At 38.5% G+C, this 24,362-nt stretch overlaps 2 protein-coding genes and 2 long non-coding RNA genes across 6 annotated transcripts; 1 reads left to right on the forward strand and 3 right to left on the reverse strand.

Moving 5' to 3' along the window:
* Window positions 1–16: 16 nt before the first annotated feature.
* LOC126622882 (probable LRR receptor-like serine/threonine-protein kinase At1g56140) lies at window positions 17–2,325 on the reverse strand. The gene is made up of 7 exons (XM_050291571.1): window positions 2,299–2,325; window positions 1,441–1,630; window positions 1,246–1,340; window positions 944–1,054; window positions 736–802; window positions 592–654; window positions 17–480 (listed from the first exon to the last, which is right to left on the reverse strand). Exons 1-7 carry the CDS (start codon window positions 2,323–2,325, stop codon window positions 17–19), a joined length of 1,017 nt encoding a protein of 338 aa, XP_050147528.1.
* Window positions 2,326–3,252: 927 nt separating this feature from the next.
* Window positions 3,253–23,122, forward strand: LOC126622483 (uncharacterized). 3 transcript variants are annotated; one of them, XR_007623522.1, is made up of 3 exons: window positions 3,253–3,450; window positions 3,501–3,679; window positions 3,811–3,893. It is a non-coding gene; the product is annotated as an uncharacterized LOC126622483 (long non-coding RNA). The 3 variants fall into 3 exon arrangements; XR_007623523.1 differs by lacking the exon at window positions 3,253–3,450 and adding an exon at window positions 22,995–23,122 and having other exon boundaries at window positions 3,474–3,679; window positions 3,811–3,874; XR_007623524.1 differs by lacking the exon at window positions 3,253–3,450 and adding an exon at window positions 3,971–4,006 and having other exon boundaries at window positions 3,474–3,679; window positions 3,811–3,874.
* On the reverse strand, window positions 6,844–8,874 carry LOC126622482 (uncharacterized). The gene is made up of 3 exons (XR_007623521.1): window positions 8,606–8,874; window positions 8,093–8,176; window positions 6,844–7,282 (listed from the first exon to the last, which is right to left on the reverse strand). It is a non-coding gene; the product is annotated as an uncharacterized LOC126622482 (long non-coding RNA).
* LOC126622471 (patatin-like protein 6) lies at window positions 9,927–12,423 on the reverse strand. Its single transcript, XM_050291276.1, has 2 exons — window positions 11,274–12,423; window positions 9,927–10,588 (listed from the first exon to the last, which is right to left on the reverse strand). The coding sequence occupies exons 1-2, from the start codon at window positions 12,222–12,224 to the stop codon at window positions 10,208–10,210; spliced, it is 1,332 nt and encodes a 443-aa protein (XP_050147233.1). The 5' UTR covers window positions 12,225–12,423; the 3' UTR covers window positions 9,927–10,207.
* Window positions 23,123–24,362: the final 1,240 nt, after the last annotated feature.

A 24,362-nucleotide genomic window follows, 5' to 3' on the forward strand; every position in this document is an offset into this window, starting at 1 on the left:
CTTTTCTAGATCCAAATTATTGTAAGAGTTTGGTCTCCCACTGAGGATCTCCAAAACAACGATTCCAAAACCAAACACATTGGCCTTCTCTGTCAAATGTCCAAACAATGCATACTCCGGTGCCAAATAGCCTCTGCAATGCAAGATAATCAAACGGTTGCACAACGTTGCTTGAGATCATTAGAGGCATTATTAACATGTGTGTTGAAATTATGTATCCTCTGGAAAAACAATAAAGGATGGCATACATTGTCCCTGCAACCCGGGTGCTGATGTGGGTTTTCTCGTCATCATAAAGCTTTGCCAGTCCAAAATCTGATATTTTTGGGGAGAGTTCTGCATCGAGCAAAATATTACTTGCTTTGACATCTCGATGTACAATCCTTGGCCTTGACTCGTCATGAAGGTAAGCAAGTCCCCTTGCTGTTCCCAACAATATATTGAATCGAGTAGGCCAATCAAGGTGCAAGTTACTTGTTCCTGAAATATTAGTGAACATATCCAATCAAAAATATTTCTTAACAATTTTAGAGTGCTTGAAACAGCAGACAATGTTGTTTCTATGCAACCTAAAAGTAGATAGGTTTGTACCAAAAAGTGCCTGATCAAGGCTCTTGTTTTCAAGATACTCATAAACCAAAATGCGGTGGCTGCCTTCGATGCAGCATCCATACAATTTCACTAGATTCCGATGTTGCACAGCAGATATGGTAGCAATTTCAGATACAAATTAACTCTTCCCTTGGTGAGATGCTACTGAAAGTTGCTTCACAGCCACTACTCTCCCATCAAAAAGTGTACCCTACAATGTACACAAAAACACAATTTAGTGACATGAAAGGAAATAAAAAAGATGTTTTATTTTCTTCTCTCGCTCGCTCGCTCTCTCCCTTTCTCTTGTCATTACTTCAAGTACATGATATTGATGTAATACTGATTTCACCTTATAAACAGGGCCATATCCTCCCTCTCCTAACTTATTTGAAGGATTAAAATATTCGGTTGCAGCTCTCAACTCAGCATAACTGAAAGTATTTGGTCGAGGGCCTAATATCTGCACATTCACGAAACAATGTCACATAAGTTTTACTTTCGTGAAAGCATTCTTACTTGTGTGTGTTAAGGTCAAAGCAAAGAAACCGGAATTGGATACAACTAATAATATGGTCGTTTACCTTCGTGGTCCTCTTTTTCTGATTTTTTCCTCCTCATATATTGAATCGCAAATATTAATAGCAAGCTCACAACTCCAACAGGAACTGCAATACCAACTATCAACCCAGTCCTGCTCTTCTTTCTTGGAGTAGTTGGTGGAAGCCCAGAAACTGTTGGCATAAAATCTGAGCGATAAAACAGACGAATTCGTCAGTATCAATTAACAGCAGAAAAATACATTTAAACAATTCACAGGAAGTCTCTACTAGTTAACACAAATTATACTTGAAGCAGAATGGACGGCTGCTATTAGTGAGCCGTAATGACCTGGTATGCAACAAGTCCCTTTACCAGCCCAGAACAGATGAATTTCAAGATAATTCTCTGACACGTTAACATTGAATCTTTCTATAATTCCTACATTAACCCTACCTGCCTCCTTGGATATGTCAAAGTCCTTTATCCTGCGGGTACCCTAACAACCAAATGAAGAGCTAGGTAATAATTCTAATCTCCTTTGAATCATGGAAGACTTTGGATGCGGTATCTAACTACCAATGTTCTTTGACCGAAACCTTGGTGGTTTTCAGTTTTTTATTAAAGTCTTTGACATTAATGTAATAATATATTTTTATATAGGTTATTATATTTTAAATTAAAAATTGATATTTGTAGTTGTTTATATTAATGAGATTTTAAATAAAAAAACCATAATTTATAGATTAAAAACATTAAAGGATAAAGTATACTCTCTAATATATTGTGTGTTCATCAAAACTAACCAAAAAATTATTGTACCAAAACATGGGTACATTTAAAAAAAAAAATATATTAGGCTTAATAACATATTAAATTTCTTTCATTAAACTACACATGGATACATTTTCAAATCAACAAAATAGAATGTGCCCTTTATAAGTTTAAAAAATGGATTAGAATCTTAAAAACTCTTAAAAACTCTTTAAATCCTTTTTAGCTTGCAGGCAGAACATCAACATTAAAATCTTAAAAACTCTTAACAGGTTGAATGTAAATATTCCTGAATTTTCTGAATATGTAAGTTGTGCATGTATTGTTAAAAGCCGACTCATTTACTTAAATATGTAAGTTGCGATTTTTCGTGAAATATTTCCAGTTCGCTACTAGAGCACACTTATCAACAGCGCTCATTAAAGCACTTCGGGAAGGATGAGAGAGTCCACTCCCAGAAAAACCTAATGAAAACACAACAACAACAACAACAACAACAACAAAGCCTTTTCCCACTAAGTGGGGTCGGCTATATGAATCCTAGAACGCCATTGCGCTCGGTTTTATGTCATGTCCTCCGTTAGATCCAAGTACTCAAGTCTTTTCTTAGGGTCTCTTCCAAAGTTTTCCTAGGTCTTCCTCTACCCCTTCGGCCCTGAACCTCTGTCTCGTAGTCACATCTTCGAACCGGAGCGTCAGTAGGCCTTCTTTACACATGTCTAAACCACCGGAACCGATTTTCTCTCATATGTCCTTCAATTTCGGCTACTCCTACTTTACCTCGAATATCCTCATTCCCAATCTTATCCTTTCTCGTGTGCCCACACATCCCACGAAGCATCCTCATCTCCGCTACACCCATTTTGTGTACGTGTTGATGCTTCACCGCCCAACATCAGTAGCCTACGACGGTCACACAACACGCCGGATGCACTCTTACACTTCATCCATCCAGCTTGTATTATATGGTTGAGATCTCCATCTAATTCTCCGTTCTCTTGCAAGATAGATCATAGGTAGCGAAAACGGTCGCTTTTTGTGATCTTCGCTAAATTGCTCCGGTCATTAGTGTGGATAAGTATATAAATGGATAGAGATAGGAAAGCAAACACAAGATGTACGTGGTTCACCCAGATTGGCTACGTCCATGGAATAGAGGAGTTCTCATTAATTGTGAAGGGTTTACACAAGTACATAGGTTCAAGTTCTCCTTTAGTGAGTACAAGTGAATGATTTAGTACAAATGACATTAGGAAATATTGTGGGAGAATGATCTCGTAATCACGAAACTTCTAAGTACCGGTGTGTGGTATCGTCTTGACTTGCCTTATTTGTCTCATAGGTAGATGTGGCATCTTCTTTGGAAGTACTCTTCCTCCATCCAGGGGTGATATCTTTAACTGGTGGAGATGCACAAGGTAATGTATCAATTTCACTTGAAACTTACTTGTAGTTTCAGGCTTGGTCAAGCGCGATACAAACCATGTAGTAGGAGTCCCCCAAGTCGTCGAGCTAGGGGATCTGCTGAAAGAGGTGACAGACAAGGTAAGCAATTAGAGATCCGGCTGATTGTTCACATTCTCCCTATCTTGCAGGCAGCATGAAGGATAAAGAGAAGAAAAATGAGAAGAGATGATATGTGATACTTTTGCTTTTGAAGAAGTAACTTTCCACAGGCTTATTCTTGAACTGGGCTGGAAGGTTTTCTGGTTTCCTCCAGAGTATAAGGCCGACTGAAGAATTTGAGGGTCAAAACAAGTCCATCAAATCTATAGTACGTTCGACCCTGCTGATATGGGATACTTTTGTTTTTGACAGAGTAGTGGATGTATCGGCACATGTGCTGTTACACTTGTCTCCACATGCTTCCTTGTATCCTTCTCACTTGCCCTATCTGTTCCTCAGGCAGATGCAGTATCTTCCCTGGAAGCATAAGATGTTGAAGATGAGTACTCGAGAGCAATGCCAGGTAAGTAATCAGGTAAGGGGTTCCAGGCAGTCAGTTCCTGGCTGGAAGCTTGATTCCAAGTGCTGAATGATTGCTCTCTTTCTCCTTGTCTTGCAGGTAAGAACAAGGCCAAAGGAAAAGACAGAGAAAAAGCATGATATGAGATACTCTTGCTTTTAACCCTGATGATATGAGATATTCTTGCTCTAGTATAGCTTGTTTGCAGAGGTATTATCGGGGGGAAAGAAAGCTGAATATTTCGAAAGGCTTCGTTGGGAGTGCCCTCTCAGATATGAGGAAGGGTTGAGCATTTTTGCAGGTCTGCCTGTCCGTTAGGGATGGAGGTCGACATATATAGGAGTATCCCTAACATCAAGTAGTAATACTATTCCTTTACCCTGCTTGGTCATAGCACGGTAGTGGGAGCTGCCAGCTTCACATGTTTTAACTCTGTCAGAGCACTTTGAAAAAATGGTCTGTGGTATCTGGAAAGCTGATGTTGCGTGTGAAGATTACAGACAAGCTTTATCCAAGGAGATCCAGCTCTTGAAGTTGGGAAAGTGGTGCCTCTTCGGTTTTCGAACAAGCAATCCTGTCGGGGATCTGGCTCTCGAGATTCGGAGAACGATGCCTCTTCGATTTTTGAGAAAGCAATCATGCTGGGGGTCTGGCTCTCGAGATTCGGAGAGCGGTGTCTCTTCGATTTTGAGAAAGTAATCATGTTTGGAGTCTGGCTCTCGAGATTCGGAGGGCGGTGCCTCTTCGATTTTGGAGCAAGCAATCTTGTTGGGAGTGTTTTCTCGAATGTGAGTAAAGGTTGGGCATGTTTGCTAGTCTACCTTGCCACGAAACACAGAGGTTGACACACAGGGACTTTCTAATTATCCAGCAGTGGTACTGTTCCTTTACCCTCTCTTCGATTTTTGAGAAAGTAATCATGTTGGGAGTCTGGCTCTCGAGATTCGGAGGGCGGTGCCTCTTCGATTTTGGAGCAAGCAATCTTGTTGGGAGTGTTTTCTCGAATGTGAGTAAAGGTTGGGCATGTTTTTCTAGTCTACCTTGCCACGAAGCACAGAGGTTGACACACAGGGACTTTCCAATTATCCAGCAGTGGTACTGTTCCTTTACCCTCTCTTCGATTTTTGAGAAAGTAATCATGTTGGGAGTCTAGCTCTCGAGATTCGGAAGGCGGTGCCTCTTCGATTTTGGAGCAAGCAATCTTGTTGGGAGTGTTTTCTCGAATGTGAGTAAAGGTTAGGCATGTTTGCTAGTCTACCTTGCCACAAAGCACAGAGGTTGACACACAAGGACTTTCCAATTATCCAGCAGTGGTATTGTTCATTTACCCTTGTGGGTAATAATATGGTAGCTAGACCTTCAAAATTTATGTGTCTAAACTTTGTTAGTGCTGTTTCTTTGCTATTCTTTTACCCTTCTTGGTCAGAGCGATGTAGTGAGAGCTGCAAGTTTCACGTGTCTCAACTTTGTTAGAGAACTTTGGCAAAGTTATCTGGTACCCATGAGCTACTGTTGCGTGTGGGAAGTGGGTGATTGAACAGTACGATTCATGTGCTTTTTACTTCACCAGAAATCTTCGACAGAATGCCCATAATTTCCGCAAAGCTGAGTGTGCGTGTGACAGGTGCTGACAAGGCTGGAAAAGTAGGTGCCTCTTCGATTTCTGAGATCGGCCCTCGTGGTCTCTGAGCAGCCCAACTTTTGAGAAAGCAAGCCTCTTCGATTTCTGAGATCGGCCTTTGTGGTCTTTAAGCAGCCCAGCTTTTGAGAAAGCAAACGCCTCTTCGATTTCTGAGATCGACCCTCGTGGTCTCTGAGCAGCCCAACTTTTGAGAAAGCAAACGCCTCTTCGATTTCTGAGCAGGCGCCTTTTCGATTTCTGAAGCTTCGTCGAGTGCAGATTTTTATAGGGGCTAGCATTAAGTTCCAAAGCACACTTGAATCTCCACCAGTAGAAGCTCCATTCTTGCACTTCTAAGATCTTGATTTGTCCGATCTCTTCTCTCTTCAACACCTTTGAAAATGTATGGCCCCTCCGACCGTCGTTTTGATTTGAACCTTGTTGAAGAGGCAGCCCCGTCTTCTCCAGACAACATATGACGCTCATCCTTCGTCTCCCCTACTGGTCCTCTTACCGTTGGGGATTCCGTGATGAAGAATGATATGACCGCTGCGGTGGTGGCCAAGAACTTTCTCACTCCCAAAGATAACAGACTATTTTCCAAACGGTCTGATGAGTTGGCTATTAAGGATTCTCAGGCTCTTAGTGTTCAGTGTACAGGTTCTGTGTCTAATATGGCCCAACGCCTATTTGCTCGAACCCGCCAAGTTGAATCATTGGCGGCTGAAGTGATGAGTCTCAAACAGGAGATTAGAGGGCTCAAGCATGAGAATAAACAGTTGCACCGGCTCGCACATGACTATGCTACAAACATGAAGAGGAAGCTTAACCATATGAAGGAATCTGATTGTCAGGTTTTACTTGATCATCAGAGATTTGTGGGTTTGTTCCAAAGGCATTTATTGCCTTCGTCTTCTGGGGCTGTACCGCGTAATGAAGCTCCAAATGATCAACCTCTGATGCCTCCTCCTTCTAGGGTTCTGTCCAGTACTGAGGCTCCGAATGATCCCCCTCCGGTGCCTTCTCTTTCTGGGGCTCTACCGACTGCTGAGACTTCTCCTAAGCAACCTTTATGAAAGCTCCCTCTTGTTTGTTTATTTTGACTCATGTATATGTACATATTTATAACTTATCGGGGATATCAATAAATAAGCTTTCCTTCATTTAACGTATTGTGTTAAATACACCAAAGCCTTCTTCGCTAAGTTCTTTGAATTTTCTTTTGTTGCAGCTTGTATGTTGAAGCTTTGTAAGTGGAGCATGTAGGTTGAGGTAGTGTTCCCTTAATTTCCCGAGTGAGGAAAACTTCTCGGTTGGAGACTTGGAAAATCCAAGTCACTGAGTGGAAAACAACCGATAAAAAAACATGTAAAATGTCTAACAACATTTGATAAAGAATCAAGATCACTGGGTTAAACCTGAATCAAAATTGAAACCCAAAAAAAAGAAAGAAACCAATGGATCTTTGAACAATCACAGGATCACAGAGACAACGAATGAAGAGAAACAAAGTAGAGGGCAAAGAAATAATATAAGCCCAGAAAATCAAACAATCGATCAAAAAAACATAAAGTAACGCTGCCTTAAATGGAAAGAATGGGGAAACAATGAATCAAAGTTCAAGTGGCATACCAAAGTCTTGATTCAGATGAAATAACTCAGAACCCCAGCATCAAAGGCAGCAGCAAGAGCAGATAATGATACTGCAATGGGAGTCCGACAAAGAATGGTGAATAAGCTGAATGAATCTTCCAAGCATACACTTTAGAGAACAATGCACACATGACAGTCTAGAAAAATGCAAAGATAAACTCAAGTGAAGTAAATATTGGGATAAACCAAATAGCTAAGCTGGCCATATCCCATGATATGATGAATAAATTCAAGGTTTTGGTTAGAAGGTTCTATTTTGAAAGGAATGATTTTACTGCAACGAAATGCATAAAAAGTGCAAGCAAGACACCAGTTCCAAGACATGTGCTCTATCATTAAAACACAACAGGTTATGATATCTGAAATTGCCTATTTAGTGGGGCTTACGGATTCAGAATTTGTTGTTTTATGTGCTTAGAATCTTAAAAGAAGTATTGTTCGTAGATTAGGCATAGTTTCAAAGATTAGGACTAAAAACAAGTTAATTGTCTGGAAGACAAAGGGTTTGTTGCAATTTTCAGTTAGCAGCATGCTTTTTGAATTTGGGAGATGAAAGTTAGAGAAACCAGAAAGAAAAAAGAGGTCAAAGATTAGAGCTTTTGAATCAAGTACGAAAAGAGAGAGAGTACAGAAGTTCTAGAAAGAGAGAACTGAGGTTAAGAACTTCCAAAAAATCACTGAGCTAATGACTAAAGGAAGAATGAAGAGGCAAAGAGTGGAAGGAAGAAAACCAGAAACCCAAAGAAGGAAAATGTATACTAGTACGGTCATGATCAAATGCAAAATCCCCTCAATCGTTCACTTTGAACAGTCATGGCCATAAAAAACATAGAACAAAAATAAGAACAAAACCATCGAATAGACAGAAACAACGAAATTGCCTAACATTGTACCAAATCCTTGTGAAAACAAATGTGCCAAAACTTATAAACTTACAAGGGCATTACCTGATCGTAGTCCTCCTTGTTAAGTACTTCCCAAATTAATCTTTTAAACCGTGCCGCCTCCTTGCTGTTAAGGTACCCAGCAACCTAAAAAACAGAAGCATGAGTTCTTCCATATCGAAATTCACAAACGAAAAATAGAAGCAACAATCACATACGAATCCAAATCACTATACGGACTACCGAGTGGGCTATGATGGAAGTGTACGCTGATGGGCAGGTGGGTGTAACTTTCAGGATCTCTGCTTTTATCTTTCATTAAATTTTCCCCCCTTAATTATCAGACATGGAAAATGTGGTCGACCGTCATGAACCAAGAACGGAACTTTTCACAATAACTATGAAATAAAAGTCCAACAACGTAGCATGCAAAATTAATTCTTATTATCATCGAATATTTTGGGCACCATCCTTAAATTTATCAACTTAAGGATAATGGGCAGACACCATTCGACGAAAACAATTCAGAAAATTGAAAAAAAGAATAAGAAAGCAATGCCCGCATTATCTGCATACCTCGGACTCGGAGTCGTCGATATCTGATAGGCTTTCTGAGACATCGCCATCCGTAGTTGACTTTGCAGCTTGCCGCCTTCTTCTGTAAACTCTCGGTTCTTTTGAATTTTATGTAGTTTTAGGTCTTGCGGTTTCCAGTTTTCGTGGAACTAGAATTTACATCGACAGTAATGTCGGCGACCAAACGAACCGACCTAGTTCGGTTTCCTTTTTAGAATTGGAGTGGTCGTACTGTTCTCTTGTTCAAATCCAATCCGTCCACATTTGGTTTTGATTTTTCAAAACAAAGATTCTAGTTTCTTTATTTTACTACTTTTTATTTTGTTGAAAAAGGTAATTACATAATAAGCCCAAACTCTAAAGGGCTACTACAAGTAAGAGGCCCAAAATACTAGGGCAAATTAACCGGGGAACCAGAAAACTCAGCCCAATACGAAAAACATATGATGACTTTTTTTTTTTTTAGTACAACGATATATTTTACATTAAGGGGAGGGAGAGTTTGGCTAAACCACACAATGGTCATCTTAATTTGGTAACGAATTGCCTTGCCAATCAGTACTTTACTTACAAGTGAAGTACTGATTGGCAAGGCAAAGTAACTTAGTTTAAAGAGAACAGCGAGAGATTTTTTTTATTTGCCACCTTAACTATTATCCAAGTTTCAATTTGTTACCTGAAAGACAGTACCAAACTCAAATAAAAAATAAATAAATAAATGTTTTGTTTTAGTTTGCCCCTACCATGAATTCATTCAAAATCTCCACCAAACGAAAATACTCATTTACATTGAATCACCTATCTTGCACATACCTCATTTACATTAGATGAGTTTGAATTTCGAGATTTGTGTTTATCTACTACACGAATCTCGAAATTCAAATTCATCTAACGGTGATAAATAGGGTGGTGAGCATACACCACACTAAATGGTGGTGAGCAAAAATACTCCCCTCTTATATAAGGTTGTTTCAGCCCTTTCACGATCAACCTTAAATACGCGACATTTTTCTCCTTTTGACTTTAGGGGGTCCTCCAAATCATTTCAATTGTTGCTAATCTTTTAGGAAGGAAAGCTCCTATTTGAATCCAAAAGGAGAAAATGTAACACTCTATTTCGAGTTTGTTTTTGTTCCTGAGGTAACAAATTGAAATTTGAATAAAAGTTAAGGTGACAAACAAAAATTTTGCTTTTTCTTCATCATTATGCAACTGGCCCATAAGGCTCAATTTATTGACCAAAAAAGCCCTTAAATTTAAATTAAGTTAATCCCCTCAACACACCCACTACCAAAAGCCAAAGCTAAAGTACAACTGCAAATAATTAATTAAATGTGTATTATATAAATTGGCTCCTGCAGAATCAAACATACAAACTATAAAAAATCCGTTCTTCTTATCTCCATACTATACACACTGCAAACATCCTTCTATCATAAAACGTAATTACATAATTATCTAGCAAATAAGCATACAAAAAAAATATCAAAATGTTCAACTCATTAGCAACTCAGCTCAGCTCAGCTCAGATTCAGACACTTAATCTTATACATCATGAGCGGCTGTGAATGCTTAACATATATTACGTACATAACTCAAGCCCTAATTACATGACGACGACATAGATAAGGTTGTGGCAGACGATGTTCTGCTGGGTGATAACGAAGAAGTCTGCTTCAACGCCACGGTTGGAAGAATACAAGTTTTTCTCCTCTCTTGCTCCATAATCAGCTCCCCGGAAAACATTTCTAGCTTCTCCACATTTGTGCATTTCACCATTTTTTTACCTTGGAATAATATGGACTCCACATTTTTCTGTGACAACATTTCCTCGGTCAAGGCCAACATGTCTATCTTGTTCTTATTTTTGCCGTTGGAGTTTTGGGGGCCTCCATGCATTTTAGATATGATGCCGTTGGCTTGCACGCGAACATAATTGGTTGCTCGGGATTGTCCAAAAGCCATTGAAACGGCTTGATCAACCTTTAATTAAGAAAAAGAAAAATAATGATTAGTTAGGTTACATAATCATAAAGAGAATTGAAATTAATTAAGCACCAAATATGCTTTAAGAATATTTTACCCAAAAGATTTTAACCACCAAATTAAAAATATCGCACAAATGGACAAGAGAGCCTCTCTGTTTATTATAACAAACAAAAAAATATTTTATCAATAATTAGGTGGCACTTTATCATGCCACCCAACCACCGTACACATGGTACAACTAGCATCTACCATATTATTATTTTGTTCTTTAGAAAACCCTAATAATTTACCATGCAAAGTGAAAACTACAAGTCAAGCTTCTTGTATTGAAATACCTTCACTTTTACAAATGGCGTTTTATCAGAATGGCAAAAAATACTTGTGTTTTTATACATTCTAGTATGAGTTTAAACTGTACTGATTTTATTTTTATGAATTAACAATTTAATCGACTCAAAGTTATTATGTTTGTACAATATTTTTTGCAGATATAATTTCTAGATAATAATAAAGAGAATGACCTATTTCTATTATGATGTTCGTATGATGAAGATACGTAAAACATATGTAGGGATAAGTAAGTTTCCCAATAAGAAAACACAAGTATTATCCGAAATGAAATCATAGGTAACATATTTACAATGCAAATTAAAAGTAAAAAAAAAATCAGAATTCTTACCAAGTCCGAAGCTCCTTCACCGGCGATTCTGAGGCAACCAGAAGGCGACAAATTTCCAAACTCGGACTCTCCATTTCCGAGAGACACGACCAAGAGATCCTCAACGTCGTTACAGAACGGAAATTCCTGCTTATTATTTAGCACGTGCGTAATAGCTGCAGCCGTCGGATTGTTCATAGCGATACCACCATCAACGGCCATGAGCTTTGTTCTCCCGTCCACCGACCTCACCTCAACGGCCGGTTGAGCCGACGTGGCAGCGCACACGTCCATCATCTTAAAATCGTAGCCGTCCATCTCCACCGCGTCCGCCCGCGAAAACAAAAACGGCGCGCAGGACGACATGTCGTAGCAGGGGATCAGCACCGACTTAAGCGTGTCCCTGAGAGTCAGCTGCTCCCCGAACGTCTTCCGAAAGAGTTTCTCCCTCTCCTTCTCAGCCATCGACGGCCGGAAAACCCGCCGGAGAACCCCATCCGGAGATGGTTTGAAGATCTTGCGGCGGTTTTCGATAAGGAAGTCGAGGGCTTCTTTGGCGGTGAACATGGGTCGGGTCGACCCTTCCTTTAAACCTCGAGTGAAGAGGAGGGCGGCGAGGATGCCGCCGGCACCTGACCCGGAAACGACGTCGAAGAAGTCGGAGATGGCGGCGTTGGGGTCGCCGGATTTCCGGCGGAGAGAGGACTCGAGGTGGGAGAGAGCATTGGCGGCAAGGATGCCATCAGTGACTCCGGCGGCGTCGATGGTGAGAATTCTGACCTTTCCGGTAAACTGTTTGCTAGAATGCATGTGGTGGAGAGGAGTGGAGAGATCGGCGGAGTTGGGGTCGAAGGCTTTTGGTTTTGGTGGGTTTCCGAAGAGGAAGTTGTTCTCGAGAACGGAGAAGATTTCGTAGGAGAGCTTGTCGACGTCGAGCAAGTTTGTGTCAACGTTGAGCATGGGAGCCGCCATTTTTGTAGATTTAATGCCAAAAAAGACCAGCGTTCGTACTGAAAATATAGGTAAGGATTTTGGCTTATAGCTTCTAAGAAAAGTACAGGCTAGAGTGGTAAGTGCTTTTCGAGAATATTAGACTTGTTTTGTTGTGGATGATGGTGAAGATGGGTAGGGGAGTAGGGAGGGTTTATATAGGTGCGTGGTGGGATTTGAAGAGGTACGTGTGGGAATTTGTGGATGTGTGGGAGTGAGAGGGTGATATTTTTAATATCGAGTCGAATGTTTTCTGTGACCATCTTGGAACATTCTTAGGTACCTAGCTACCATACGACCAAGTGAACATTTTAATTGAGAAAAAAAGAGAAAGAAAAGATGCAGCAGCTGTATGTTGGACGGAGGGTGCTCCGAAACCGCCACAATTGTTTAAAAACTTTGAATACGTTTGGAGGGTAGAGAATAGAAAAAATTAGTATCCGGTCCTTAGTTATTAATGTTTATTGACTGAAACCTTATTAGTTTTCAGATTTTGATCAAAGTTCCTAGCATTAATGTAATAATGAATTTACATGTTAGTTACATAGTTTTTAAAATAAAAATTAATAATTGATTTAGAATTTTACTACTTACACCTTTACTAAACTCCTAACTAAGTTTCAATTCAAAACATTTTTAAAATAAAAAATAATAATTAGAATAAGTTTGTACCCCTTAATTTTTTTATAAAGTGGTTTTCAATTTTTGTAATCTTATATGTACCCATTCATGTAATTTTTCAAATTTTTTTAATCTTAAAATGTACCCATTATTAAATATATCAATTTTTTTCTAATCCATTTTTAAACTTATATGGGTACACTCTTTTTCTTGATTTGATAATGTTATTAATGTTATTAAGCCTAATTTTATGGGTACACTCTTATTCTTGTTTTTTCTAATCTATTCAAGTTCAAATCGAAGAAATTTACTAATGTTATTAAGCTTAATTTCTATTATTTTTTGTGTGATTTTGAAGAATGTACCCATATTTTGGTACAATCATTTTGTGGTTAATTTTGATGAATGTACCCATGTTTATATATTGGAGAGTATAATTTATATTTTAACATTTTTTAATCCACAAATTATGGATTTTTTTATTTAAAATAGCATTAATATAAACAACTATAAATTTCAACTTTTAATTTAAAAAATATAGTAACCTACATAGAAATAAATTATCACATTAATTTCAGGGACTTCGATCAAAAATTGAAAACCAACAAGGTTTTAGTCAAAGAATATTGATAGTTAGGGATCGCATCCAAAGTGTCCTTAAAAAATATTATTTAGGGTTTTGGCATTTTTGAGTGGTAATTATTCTCAATTATTGACTCAAAGGACACTCTATGAGTAATATAGATTAACTCTTAAGAGAAAAAAATTAACTTACATAATACGGTTACATTATTATTCTGATGTCTCACGTCAATAATGCACATCATGTGAACAAAAAAACTTACACATATTTTTGTGCCATTGATATAAAGATGTCCGTGTCGTGAAAATCATTCTCGATGAATAATGGCTAGTAATTTTCACATTTTTTTAACTTCATAGTACTTTTTATTTGGGTGAGAACAAAATTATAAAATTCCTGAATTGTAAGCAGACTTCAAATAATAGTTCATTTCTAACGTTCATTTTTCTTATCTTTTTGTGTGTTCATTGTATGTTAGTTATGAAATAGAAAGTGTTATTATTTCCTTTTAAAAAGTGTTATTTTGCAGTAAAATCTTTACTTTTACTGCAATTTAAAAGTTTGAATAATAATAGTGGGGAATAGAAGATAAAAAATTGCTCCCAAAAACAATCCTATCATAATGCCATGTATACCAAAATGTCCGTAGTACCTTGCTATCTTACCTCTCTGGCAGATAGAGCAGAAAATAGAAGATCCTGGGTTCAGTTTATGGAAGGGATGAGAAGTACTAGAGGGATCGATATAACTCAGCTACTTCCGATGATAAATTAATACTGCTTTATTGGAACTTCAACTTCATCCCCTTTCTTTCTCATTATCCCCTTTACTTATGGAAATAGTAGCCAGTAACCAGTACTATTCTAAGCGCCATGTTTCTTTCAAATTTCGATCTTCACCGCCATGGACTTCAAAGTTTCAAATATACCTGTTTGGACTCGATTTTGAACGCACTCGGCCCATATATTCCATGCTATTGGATGAGAGAAATATTTAGGATCATAAATGGTCTCCGGATAAAGGTTGAATCAACCTAGGTTTAGAGTTCTAGTCGAAGACGACGATACTTGGTAGCGATAGAGTTTCAATCAACAATAATTCCGTGTATATTCAAAGAATATGCTCATCAAGAATCAGAATATATTAAGAACTATGTCATTCGTTAGACTTGACCAGCACATAATTTATCCCTATAAATACAAGAGGATTTGCAACATGGAGAGCCCCTTGAACTCAAGAAACAACTCAAAACGCGCGAAACCCTTCTTACAACCATAACTATCCTAATTCTCCTGTCAGCACTAGTTGAACATTGCTTCTAGTTGGTTTTGGTTATCTATCAAAGTCTCAGGAAGAATTGTCTCGTCTCAATAGGTCAAAGAATTGTCTCGTCTCAATAGGTCATCTCATCAGCTTCGTGGAAGAGAGGTGTTACCCAGTTACCCCTTGTTTGGCATAGTGAAAGCCAACCCAGTTATTGAAATTCCCAGTGATCTAGTAACCTTGTTTTTAGGTTTTATAACCCAAGGCCGAGACGTGTTATTTCCTCGGTCGTAATCGCTTCAGTGCATAAGTTAGTAGCCCATTTGACACCACCACCACATGTATTCTACTTGCCCAACCGAGTTTGGTTGCAAGTTGGCACGCCCACATTCACAAAAAGGACTTAGTTAACTCATACTTACTTAGCCTTCACGCCACGTAGGTTTTGTAATTTTTAGGGTCAACGATACCTTTTGAAGTTTAGAGTTTAGGGTTTCTTTACACTCCGTATAAGTTCAATGGAGTTGTACATTTTCGGTTGTTTTAGATGTGTCTCTAACAAAGAGGTCATCGTCGTTGTTATGTAATTAGGGACGAAAGATTGTTCAATACTTTAGCTTATGATGTAAACATTCTTATTTGATTTTAGTGAAGAGTCCATCGTTTGTAGGAAAGATGCATCAAATTCATGATTCCCTAAAGCATTTCCCTTTTTTTCTTTTTCCATAGATCACACCAATGTAAATCAAAAGATATTTGCTTTTGGCTGTAGACAGGTCGATCCACATTGAAATTTTGATTTGTGAATGTCATCGTCTCCTAGTATCCAAATTTCCACTTAAATAAATATAGATAGACAGCCATATCGAGTGGAGCCCCTGACTTATCAAGTACTACGTACGTAGGTACACCAGTTAATTCATAATTTCATCTCTCTCTAGTCTCTCCCACAAGAGGAGTAGTATTACTATCTGGCTGTGAAATCTTGTGATCGTTATAAGCCATGGAAACTGAAAATCCTTGTAGGCCCTAATAACATGTGAGTGTTCGTATGATTATTTATTTTCTTTTTCTTTCTTCACCAGCTTCGATCTGCATGTACGGATGGACCGACATTTTCTGCCAGAAATCTCACAGATCTCTCATGCTTGCCGCGAATGGCCTCTTGCTAGGCTGATAAATATGACTATGAGAGATATATATATATATATATATATATATATATATACAGAGAGCTTAAGCGGAGGGATCCCCATTTTTTGAAAAAAATGGGGATTAGGTGTGGGACCCACTTCACATCGAATTTCAACGATCCGAACCGTCTATTTTGTTAGTCTCGATTCATAGATCATCCTTGCAAAATATTAGCTAAATTGGAAATGTTTAAGACATCTAATTGAGTTCAAGGAAATGAACGAATACTTTGTTATATAAGAAAAAATGAAATTTGATCTTGATAATTAAATAAGCAAATGGTTTCGGATTGAATTGAATTTTTGCAAAGATGATCTTTGAATTAAGACTAACAAAATAGACGGTTCAGATCGTTGAAATTTGATGTGAAGTGGGCCCCACACCTAATCCCCATTTTTTTCAAAAAATGGGAATCCCTCCTCTTAAGCTCTCTCTCTCTGTGTATATATATATTATGTTGTCAGACAAAGTTTGTGAGTTCACATATACTGCGTCACTCGATGCTGACAAACATTCTAATACATGCTCTAGTACTTATATTGAAATTTGACAAATATGATTGTAATTCATTGCGAATGACGGTGGATCGACATACGGATTAATAAGATCAGATAAAAATTATTCAACAAATTTCTAGATCCGCCGTTGAACAGTGTTGATTGAGGCATGCAATTGACTACTCAATGAATTATGAAACATACTCGTAAAATTTTAATTTGAGCTATCCATGAGCAGTCGTCACAATAAGTGAGCGTATCTCTTTAGATTTGGATACATTCAATTGTCATGAGATAGTAGCCAGCATGGCGTTCATCTTGCCAATTACAGTTGTCCCGGCGGGTCCCGAACCCAAACCTGCAGCTGAGTTGTGTACGGAAATTTCTTGGGACTTGTGAAAAGGCAACAAGTAGCACCCTCCTCATTGAAATCTCCCATGATTAATCGTCTATATATATCAAGCGTCACACGTACGTACCGTTTACCCTCATTGACATTGTCCAATAAATTGTCAAATGCTTCAATATCTGTGGCTGCAGCTGCTTCAATAGGACAAGAAATTGATTGATAGATTGATCGATCCGGCAGATTTGAATAGAAATAATTCGGAGAAGATCTCGATTCCTTCAATACCCCAATAATTTTGGTGTTGGCACATTTGACTATACCTATATGTGATGTCAAGTTGTCAACAAGATAGAGAGGAGGGAAGGACCTCCAATCATAAAAAAAAAATTAATTAAGTGATGATAATATAAATTAGCTAATTAAGTGATGATCCCACCAATTGGTTAGAAGTTAGAACCAGCTTTCTTTTGACCTAATTAAAGTTTCTATAGGTTTTGTTCAGCACCAATGGTTGGTTCTTCTCCAAGATGCTTCTAATAGTCTAATCCCTCTTCTTTGATTCAAACTGCCGACACAGTGTTCTTTTTTCTTTTGTTATTATAATTGTGCACGAGTTCCCGCAAGATAGGTCCCAACGTTTTATTCTTCTTTATGTGATAGAAACTTTTGTCTTCTCCATTTTAATATGAGTGATGTTCCCTTTTTTTTTATTATATATAGCATGGTATATATCTAACCATGACTAATTCACATTTTACAACAAAATGAAGATTCCTAGAGCTAGGCATTTCATTCTAACCCCTTCCTTCAAAGGAAGGAATAAAGAAAATGAAGAAAATAAAACTCCCATGAGATGGTTTTAAGATTTTATTGTGTCTATTTCTTTTATCAAGTAATATTCATTATCGGCATATTATTTGGCGAACTGTATTTGAACCAACAAGATTTTCGGTTTCTTACTCTAATCCGCTAAGCAACTTGAACTACTTTCTGAAGTATGTTTTCTTCATAAAAAAGTGTCGCACCTTACCACTTGATTAGTAAGGGAAAGACTCTTTAATAAGTGACATCTGATTTGCGTTAATTTAGTGACAGATGGCGTCATTTGATGTATTGAGTTGTTTTCTCTTAATTTCTCGAATCCTTCAATGTAGTATACCCTTTACTAAAAAAGTATGAAGGTTTTGGTTGCTCAAGCTTTCATTTTATGAAACGCCATCTTTTACAAGAAAACATGTGTTTCGATACTAAGTTTCACAAACTTATTTATCACGCCTCCATAATAACAAACAAACTTTAGCGCAAAAATATAGCTAGACACATAAAAGTTTTTCAGCACACATCTACAAACGCATAAAATTGTACAATTTACAAATTTGATCTAATTATACTCACACAACAGAACCTGTAAGTGGATTACACGGTAAAAGAACAATTCCAATTTTGTTAAGTCTTCCACGTTATTTTTCCTTTTTTTTTATGTTCAAGTTTTCCAAGTTCATTGTCCCTTGATACCATATGGTCATGCATGCCAACAAAATTGAAAGGGTACCCGCCTGGTTTGCGATTTATTGAGGCCCATATTTATTTCCCTGCGGATCTATTGACATACTTCACTTTCGTGACGGCTTCCTCAACCAACACGACTCACCACCGACGCCCAAAATTGGAATGGAGCATAAAACATTATAAACATCCTAAGTTACCATTGGTTGTCCCAGCAAAAACTGCAAAAGATACACGAACGAAATCCGCAGCCGATATTTTGTGCCCAGCCAAGTGGGGACACCGCCATATCAACCGGTTGGTAGAAGTAGATTTCGGCCAAGAAATCGATCAGAAAAAAACGTCTTGATGAACGTTGTTCACCACGCATTTTTTTTCCTTGTCCCCTTTGCTAGATCAATATTTTTCTCTACTTTCATTTACTTACAACTTTAATCATTTGTTTAAGACCGACTTTTTCTTTATTGCCACCCGACAAGAGATTGTTGGTGTCATAATCATGTGTTTAATTACAACTTTAATCATTTTGGGTTAATTAAATAACGCTGCTTGATTTCAATGTGGGTTTTATGATTTTAAATAGTCCAATTTGTCTGATAGTGTGTGGAGGGTGTGGATGGTGTGGAATAATCTTGAAGCAGAGGTTACATATTTTAATTAGTTTAATTGTTGTACTATTATGACATAATGGTATGATAATCTTGAAGCATAGATTACATAAAGTTGGGTTTAATTATTAATTAGGATAATAATGTAAAATATGTATGATGCTGGTTTTGGACCTTTGGAGAGGTCCAAAAACATGTCACAAGCTACTGAAATTTGTATATTTCTATTCTGAAAACCCGTCCAAGAATTTGATACGTCTATGACAGAGAAATTGTAAAGGAAATCATACCCTTTTTTTTTTTTTGAAAAGATACTATAGTAGATTTCATTTCATCATTAACTGCATTACAAAGGTTGATCCATCTCTAAACATAGAACTACATGCAGTCCTCAACAATAATATCAGTTATGTGTTGGATATATGTCAATAATATGTGATTTAATTATATATATGCTAATAAACAATAAATGCAAATATAAAAATTATTGAATAGAGTATGAACAACGAAATAAATTTAAACAGAAAAATTGATGATCGAGGCTTGCGTACTGCAATGTCCTTGAAACAGAAATTTCGTCCCTACTCAGTGCTTGTAGTTCTACGGACATCTGTTTCACCAAGATTCAACGATCAAGTCAACGATCAAGTTAGAATTCCAGCACCGAAAAACTTAACTTCTGGCGAATATCTGTGTGGTACTCTTAGTAAGAATGCTATGGATTTATAAGGAGATTTATGTTTTTCTGTACTTTAAATGTCATGCATACGGATGTATATATAGAGGGATTAATCTTGTTCGCAAGGATGAGTATTTTCATAAAAATTAAGTTAATTAAATTTGAAATTAATTATATATTAATTAACAATTAATTAGTGTACCCCAAAGCCCAACCCCAAGGGTGAGCCCAATTTTATTCTCCAAGGCCTATTACTCCAATTACTTTCTATAAAGGACAAAGCCTTATAAAGTGATGAAAGTTTTTGGAAATGGCCAATGTGGGACAAAGAAATTTCTACTCAAACGACTCAAATTTCCAATATTATGATACTAGGTGGAGAACCGATCCATTCACAACTTTGCATCAGAGATGGGCCAACTTTTGCAAGGCGATGAGCAACAGTGTTTGCGTTTCGGCGAATGTGGGTGATATTTGCTTCAGTGATTGTATTGAGTAACGCTTTCTTTTGTTTGGAAATAAAGAAAAGAAATACGAAAGAAGAAGAGAGAATTGGGATCCTGTTTGTGAGCGAAGGGGCAGGGTTTGGGGTCTACCAAATTACCAATGGCTGCATGCAGTGCATGCATAGCTACTTGATATATGTAGGGACACCACTGGGGAATACGTATGGTAATTGGTATGGGGTTCCTAGCCGACAGTGTGCTGATCAATTAACTTAAGGCTTCGTTTGGTGATTTGGATGGGACCAAACTTTCTTCTTTGATTTTTGATGCAGATTGCAGATAACTGCCCTGGACTTGTGCAACCCACCACAACTTCCTAAGCCCTGTACACCTCTTTCAAACCACCAACCCACTCCTTAACCCACCGTTGGAAAAAATTGCACATATTACTTTCTCATAACAATGCATATTAGTTAGGCATGATAATGCCTATCTAATGTGAAATCTTAGTGCATTAGTTAGAGTGTATTCTCATAATCGGATATTAGATTGTCTTATTGAGAGAGTTCAAACACTTTTTGGATCACGGTACCCTTTATTAACAGAAATGCAGAAAAACACAGAAATGCATAAAGAACATGTATCGATCGAAGAAATGCAGAGAGAGAGAGAGAGAGAGAGAGAGAGAGAGAGAGAGAGAGAGAGTGATTGATTACATTGATACTGAATTAATTTTTACAACTATGAGAATACAATTTATATAGCCATCATGACTAGCTTGCATCCTAAGCTATTTAACTAACTAATTCGATAACAATTATAACAACGCAGCCACATGCTCAACTGTCTAACTAACTATTGTTGAGCTGGAATGATATATTCAACATCCCCCTCAATCTCAATTGGGTTTCCCAGTTTAAGATTGAATGATGGAGTCGATTCAGCACTTGTCGTTGCTACAGAGGCGAATCAGCGCACATGACAGATACGAAAAGTTTCAAAGTTAGAATCTATTAGCAAACTAAAATTCATCAAAACTTGAGAAAAGTTTCAAATTTTATTATTGAATGAAAAACAAAATACAACCCTATCACCATAAGGTTGCTTAGAGTAACTCCACCCCTAAAAAAATGCGCCAGCACCCAGCCATTTAATCCACTCATTGAGCAGTGATAAGACCCAATGAACAATAATTAGCCAAAAGCATATCCAACAACAACAAAGCCTTTTCCCACTAAGTGGGGTCGGCTATATGAATCCTAGAACGCCATTGCGCTCGGTTTTGTGTCATGTCCTCCGTCAGATCCAAGTACTCTAAGTCTTTTCTTAGGGTCTCTTCCAAAGTTTTCCTAGGTCTTCCTCTACCCCTTCGGCTCTGAACCTCTGTCCCGTAGTCACATCTTCGAACCGGAGCGTCAGTAGGCCTTCTTTGCACATGTCCAAACCACCGTAACCGAGTTTCTCTCATCTTTCCTTCAATTTCGGCTACTCCTACTTTACCTCGGATATCCTCATTCCTAATCTTATCCTTTCTCGTGTGCCCACACATCCAACGAAGCATCCTCATCTCCACTACACCTACGTGTTGATGCTTCACCGCCCAACATTCTGTGCCATACAGCATCGCCGACCTTATTGCCGTCCTATAAAATTTTCCCTTGAGCTTCAGTGGCCTACGACGGTCACACAACACGCCGGATGCACTCTTCCACTTCATCCATCCAGCTTGTATTCTATGGGTGAGATCTCCATCAAATTCTTCGTTCTTTTGCAAGATAGATCTTAGGTAGCAAAAACGGTCGCTCTTTGGTATTTCCTGATCTCCGATCCTCACCCCTAACTCATTTTGGCCTCCGTTTGCACTGAACTTGCACTCCATATATTCTGTCTTTGATCGGCTTAGGCGAAGACCTTTAGATTCCAACACTTCTCTCCAAAGGTTAAGCTTCGTGTTTACCCCTTCCTGCGTTTCATCTATCAACACTATATCGTTTGCGAAAAGCATACACCAAAAAATATCATCTTAAATATTAAGTTTGTGATCTTCGCTAGATTGCTCCGGTCATTAATGTGGATAAGTATGTAAATGGATAGAGACAGGAAGCAAACACAAGATGTACGTGGTTCACCCAGATTGGCTACGTTCATGGAGTAAAGGAGTTCTCATTAATTGTGAAGGGTTTACACAGTACATAGGTTCAAGCTCTCCTTTAGTGAGTACAAGTGAATGATTTAGTACAAATGACATTAGGAAATATTGTGGGAGAATGATCTCGTAATCACGAAACTTTTAAGTACCGAAGTGTGGTATCGTCTTCACTTGCCTTATCTGTCTCATAGGTAGATGTGGCATCTTCTTTGGAAGTACTCTTCCTCCCTCCAGGGGTGGTATCTTTAATTGGTGGAGATGCACTAGGTAATGTATCAATTTCACTTGACGCTTATATGTAGTTTCAGGCTTGATCAAGTGCGATACAAACCATGTAGTAGGAGTCCCCCAAGTCACCGAGCTAGGGGATCTGCTGAAAGAGGTGACAGACAAGGTAAGCAATCAGAGCTCCAAGCAATCAGTCCCAGATCAGAAGTTTGATTTCGAGTTCCAGCTAATTGTTATCCTTCTCCTTATCTTGCAAGCAGGATGAAGGATAAAGAGAAGAAAATGAGAAAATGTGATATGAGATACTTTTGCTTTTGAAGAAGTAACTTTCCACATGCTTATTCTTGAACTGGGCTGGAGGGTTTTCTGGTTTCCGCCAGAGTATAAGGCCGACTGAAGAATTTGAGGGTCAAAACAAGTCCATCAAATCTAGAGTATGTTCGACCCTGCTGATATGAGATACTTTTGCTGTTGACAAAGTAGTGGATGTATCGGCACGTGTTCTGTTGCGCTTGTCTCCACATGCTTCCTTGTATCCTTCCCACTTACCCTATTTGTTCCTCAGGCAGATGTGGTATCTTCTTGGGGAGCATAAGATGTTGAAGATGAGTACTCGATAGCAATGCCAGGTAAGTAATCAGGTAAGGGGTTCCAGGCAGTCAGTTCCGAACTGGAAGCTTGATTCCAAGTGCTGACTGATTGCTCTCTTTCTCCTTGTCTTGTAGGTAAGAACAAGGCCAAAGGAAAAGACAGGAAAAAAAGCATGATATGGGATACTCTTGCTTTTAACCATGATGATATGAGATATTCTTGCTCTGGTGTAACTTGTTTGCAGAGGTATTCTCGGGGGGAAATAAAGCTGAGTATTTCGAGAGGCTTCGTTGGGAGTGCCCTCTCAGATATGAGGAAGGGTTGAGCATTTTTGCAGGTTTGCCTGTCCGTTGAGGATAGAGGTCGACATATATATGAGTCTCCCTAACAACAAGGAGTAATGCTATTCCTTTACCCTGATTGGTCATAGCACGGTAGTGGGAGCTGCTAGCTTCACGTGTTTTAACTCTGTCAGAGCACTTTGAAAAAGTGGTCTGTGGTATCTGGAAAGCTGATGTTATGTGTGAAGATTACAGACAAGCTTTATCCAAGGAGATCTGGCTCTCGAAGTTGAGAAAACGATGTGAGGATTACATACAAGCTTTATCTAAGGGGCTCTCGAAGTTGAGAAAGCGGTGCCTCTTCGGTTTTCGAACAAGCAATCATGTCGGGGATCTGTCTCTCGAGATTCAGAGAACGGTGCCTCTTTGATTTTTGAGAAAGCAATCCTGCTAGGAGTCTGGCTCTCGAGATTCGGAGAGCGGTGTCTCGTCGTTTTTTGAGAAAGTAATCATGTTGGGAGTCTGGCTCTCGAGATTCGGAGGACGGTGCCTCTTCGATCTTGAAGCAAGCAATCTTGTTGGGAGTGTATTCTCGAATGTGAGTAAAGGTTAGGCCTGTTTGCTAGTCTACCTTGCCACGGAGCACAGAGGTTGACACATAGGGACTTTCCAATTATCCAGCAGTGGTCCTATTCCTTTACCCTTTTGGGTAATAATATGGTAGCTAGACCTTCAAAATTTATGTGTCTAAACTTTGTTAATGCTATTTCTTTGCTATTCTTTTACCCTTCTTGGTCATAGCGATGTAATGGGAGCTGCAAGCTTCACGTGTCTAAACTTTGTCAGAGATTTTTGGCAAAGTTATCTGTGGTACCCGTGAGCTAATGTTGCATGTGGAAAGTGGATGATTGAACAGTAACATTCACGTGCTTTCTACTTCACTAGAAATCTTCGACAGAATGCCCGTAATTTCCGCAAAGTTGAGTGTGCATGTGACAGGTGCTGACAAGGTTGAAAAAGCAGGTGCCTCTTCGATTTCTGAGATCGGCCCTCGTGGTCTCTGAGCAGCCCAGCTTTTGAGAAAGCAAGCGCCTCTTCGATTTCTGCGATCGACCTTAGTGGTCT

The sequence above is a fragment of the Malus sylvestris genome, chromosome 5 (assembly GCF_916048215.2).
Source record: "Malus sylvestris chromosome 5, drMalSylv7.2, whole genome shotgun sequence".
NCBI lineage: Eukaryota > Viridiplantae > Streptophyta > Magnoliopsida > Rosales > Rosaceae > Malus > Malus sylvestris.

Excerpts from the sequence above, each read along its gene's own strand:
- LOC126622882 (XM_050291571.1), bottom strand. The coding sequence starts at position 2,325 with ATGAGCGCTGTTGATAAGTGTGCTCTA. Across the intron at positions 1,341-1,440 it reads AGCCGTCCATTCTGCTTCAA|ATTTTATGCCAACAGTTTCT; the intron begins GTATAATTTGTG and ends TTTATCGCTCAG. Across the intron at positions 655-735 it reads AGCATCTCACCAAGGGAAGA|GCAGCCACCGCATTTTGGTT; the intron begins GTTAATTTGTAT and ends GCTGCATCGAAG.
- LOC126622471 (XM_050291276.1), bottom strand. The coding sequence starts at position 12,224 with ATGGCGGCTCCCATGCTCAACGTTGACACAAACTTGCTCGACGTCGAC. Across the intron at positions 10,589-11,273 it reads GTGAAGGAGCTTCGGACTTG|GTTGATCAAGCCGTTTCAAT; the intron begins GTAAGAATTCTG and ends TCTTAATTAAAG.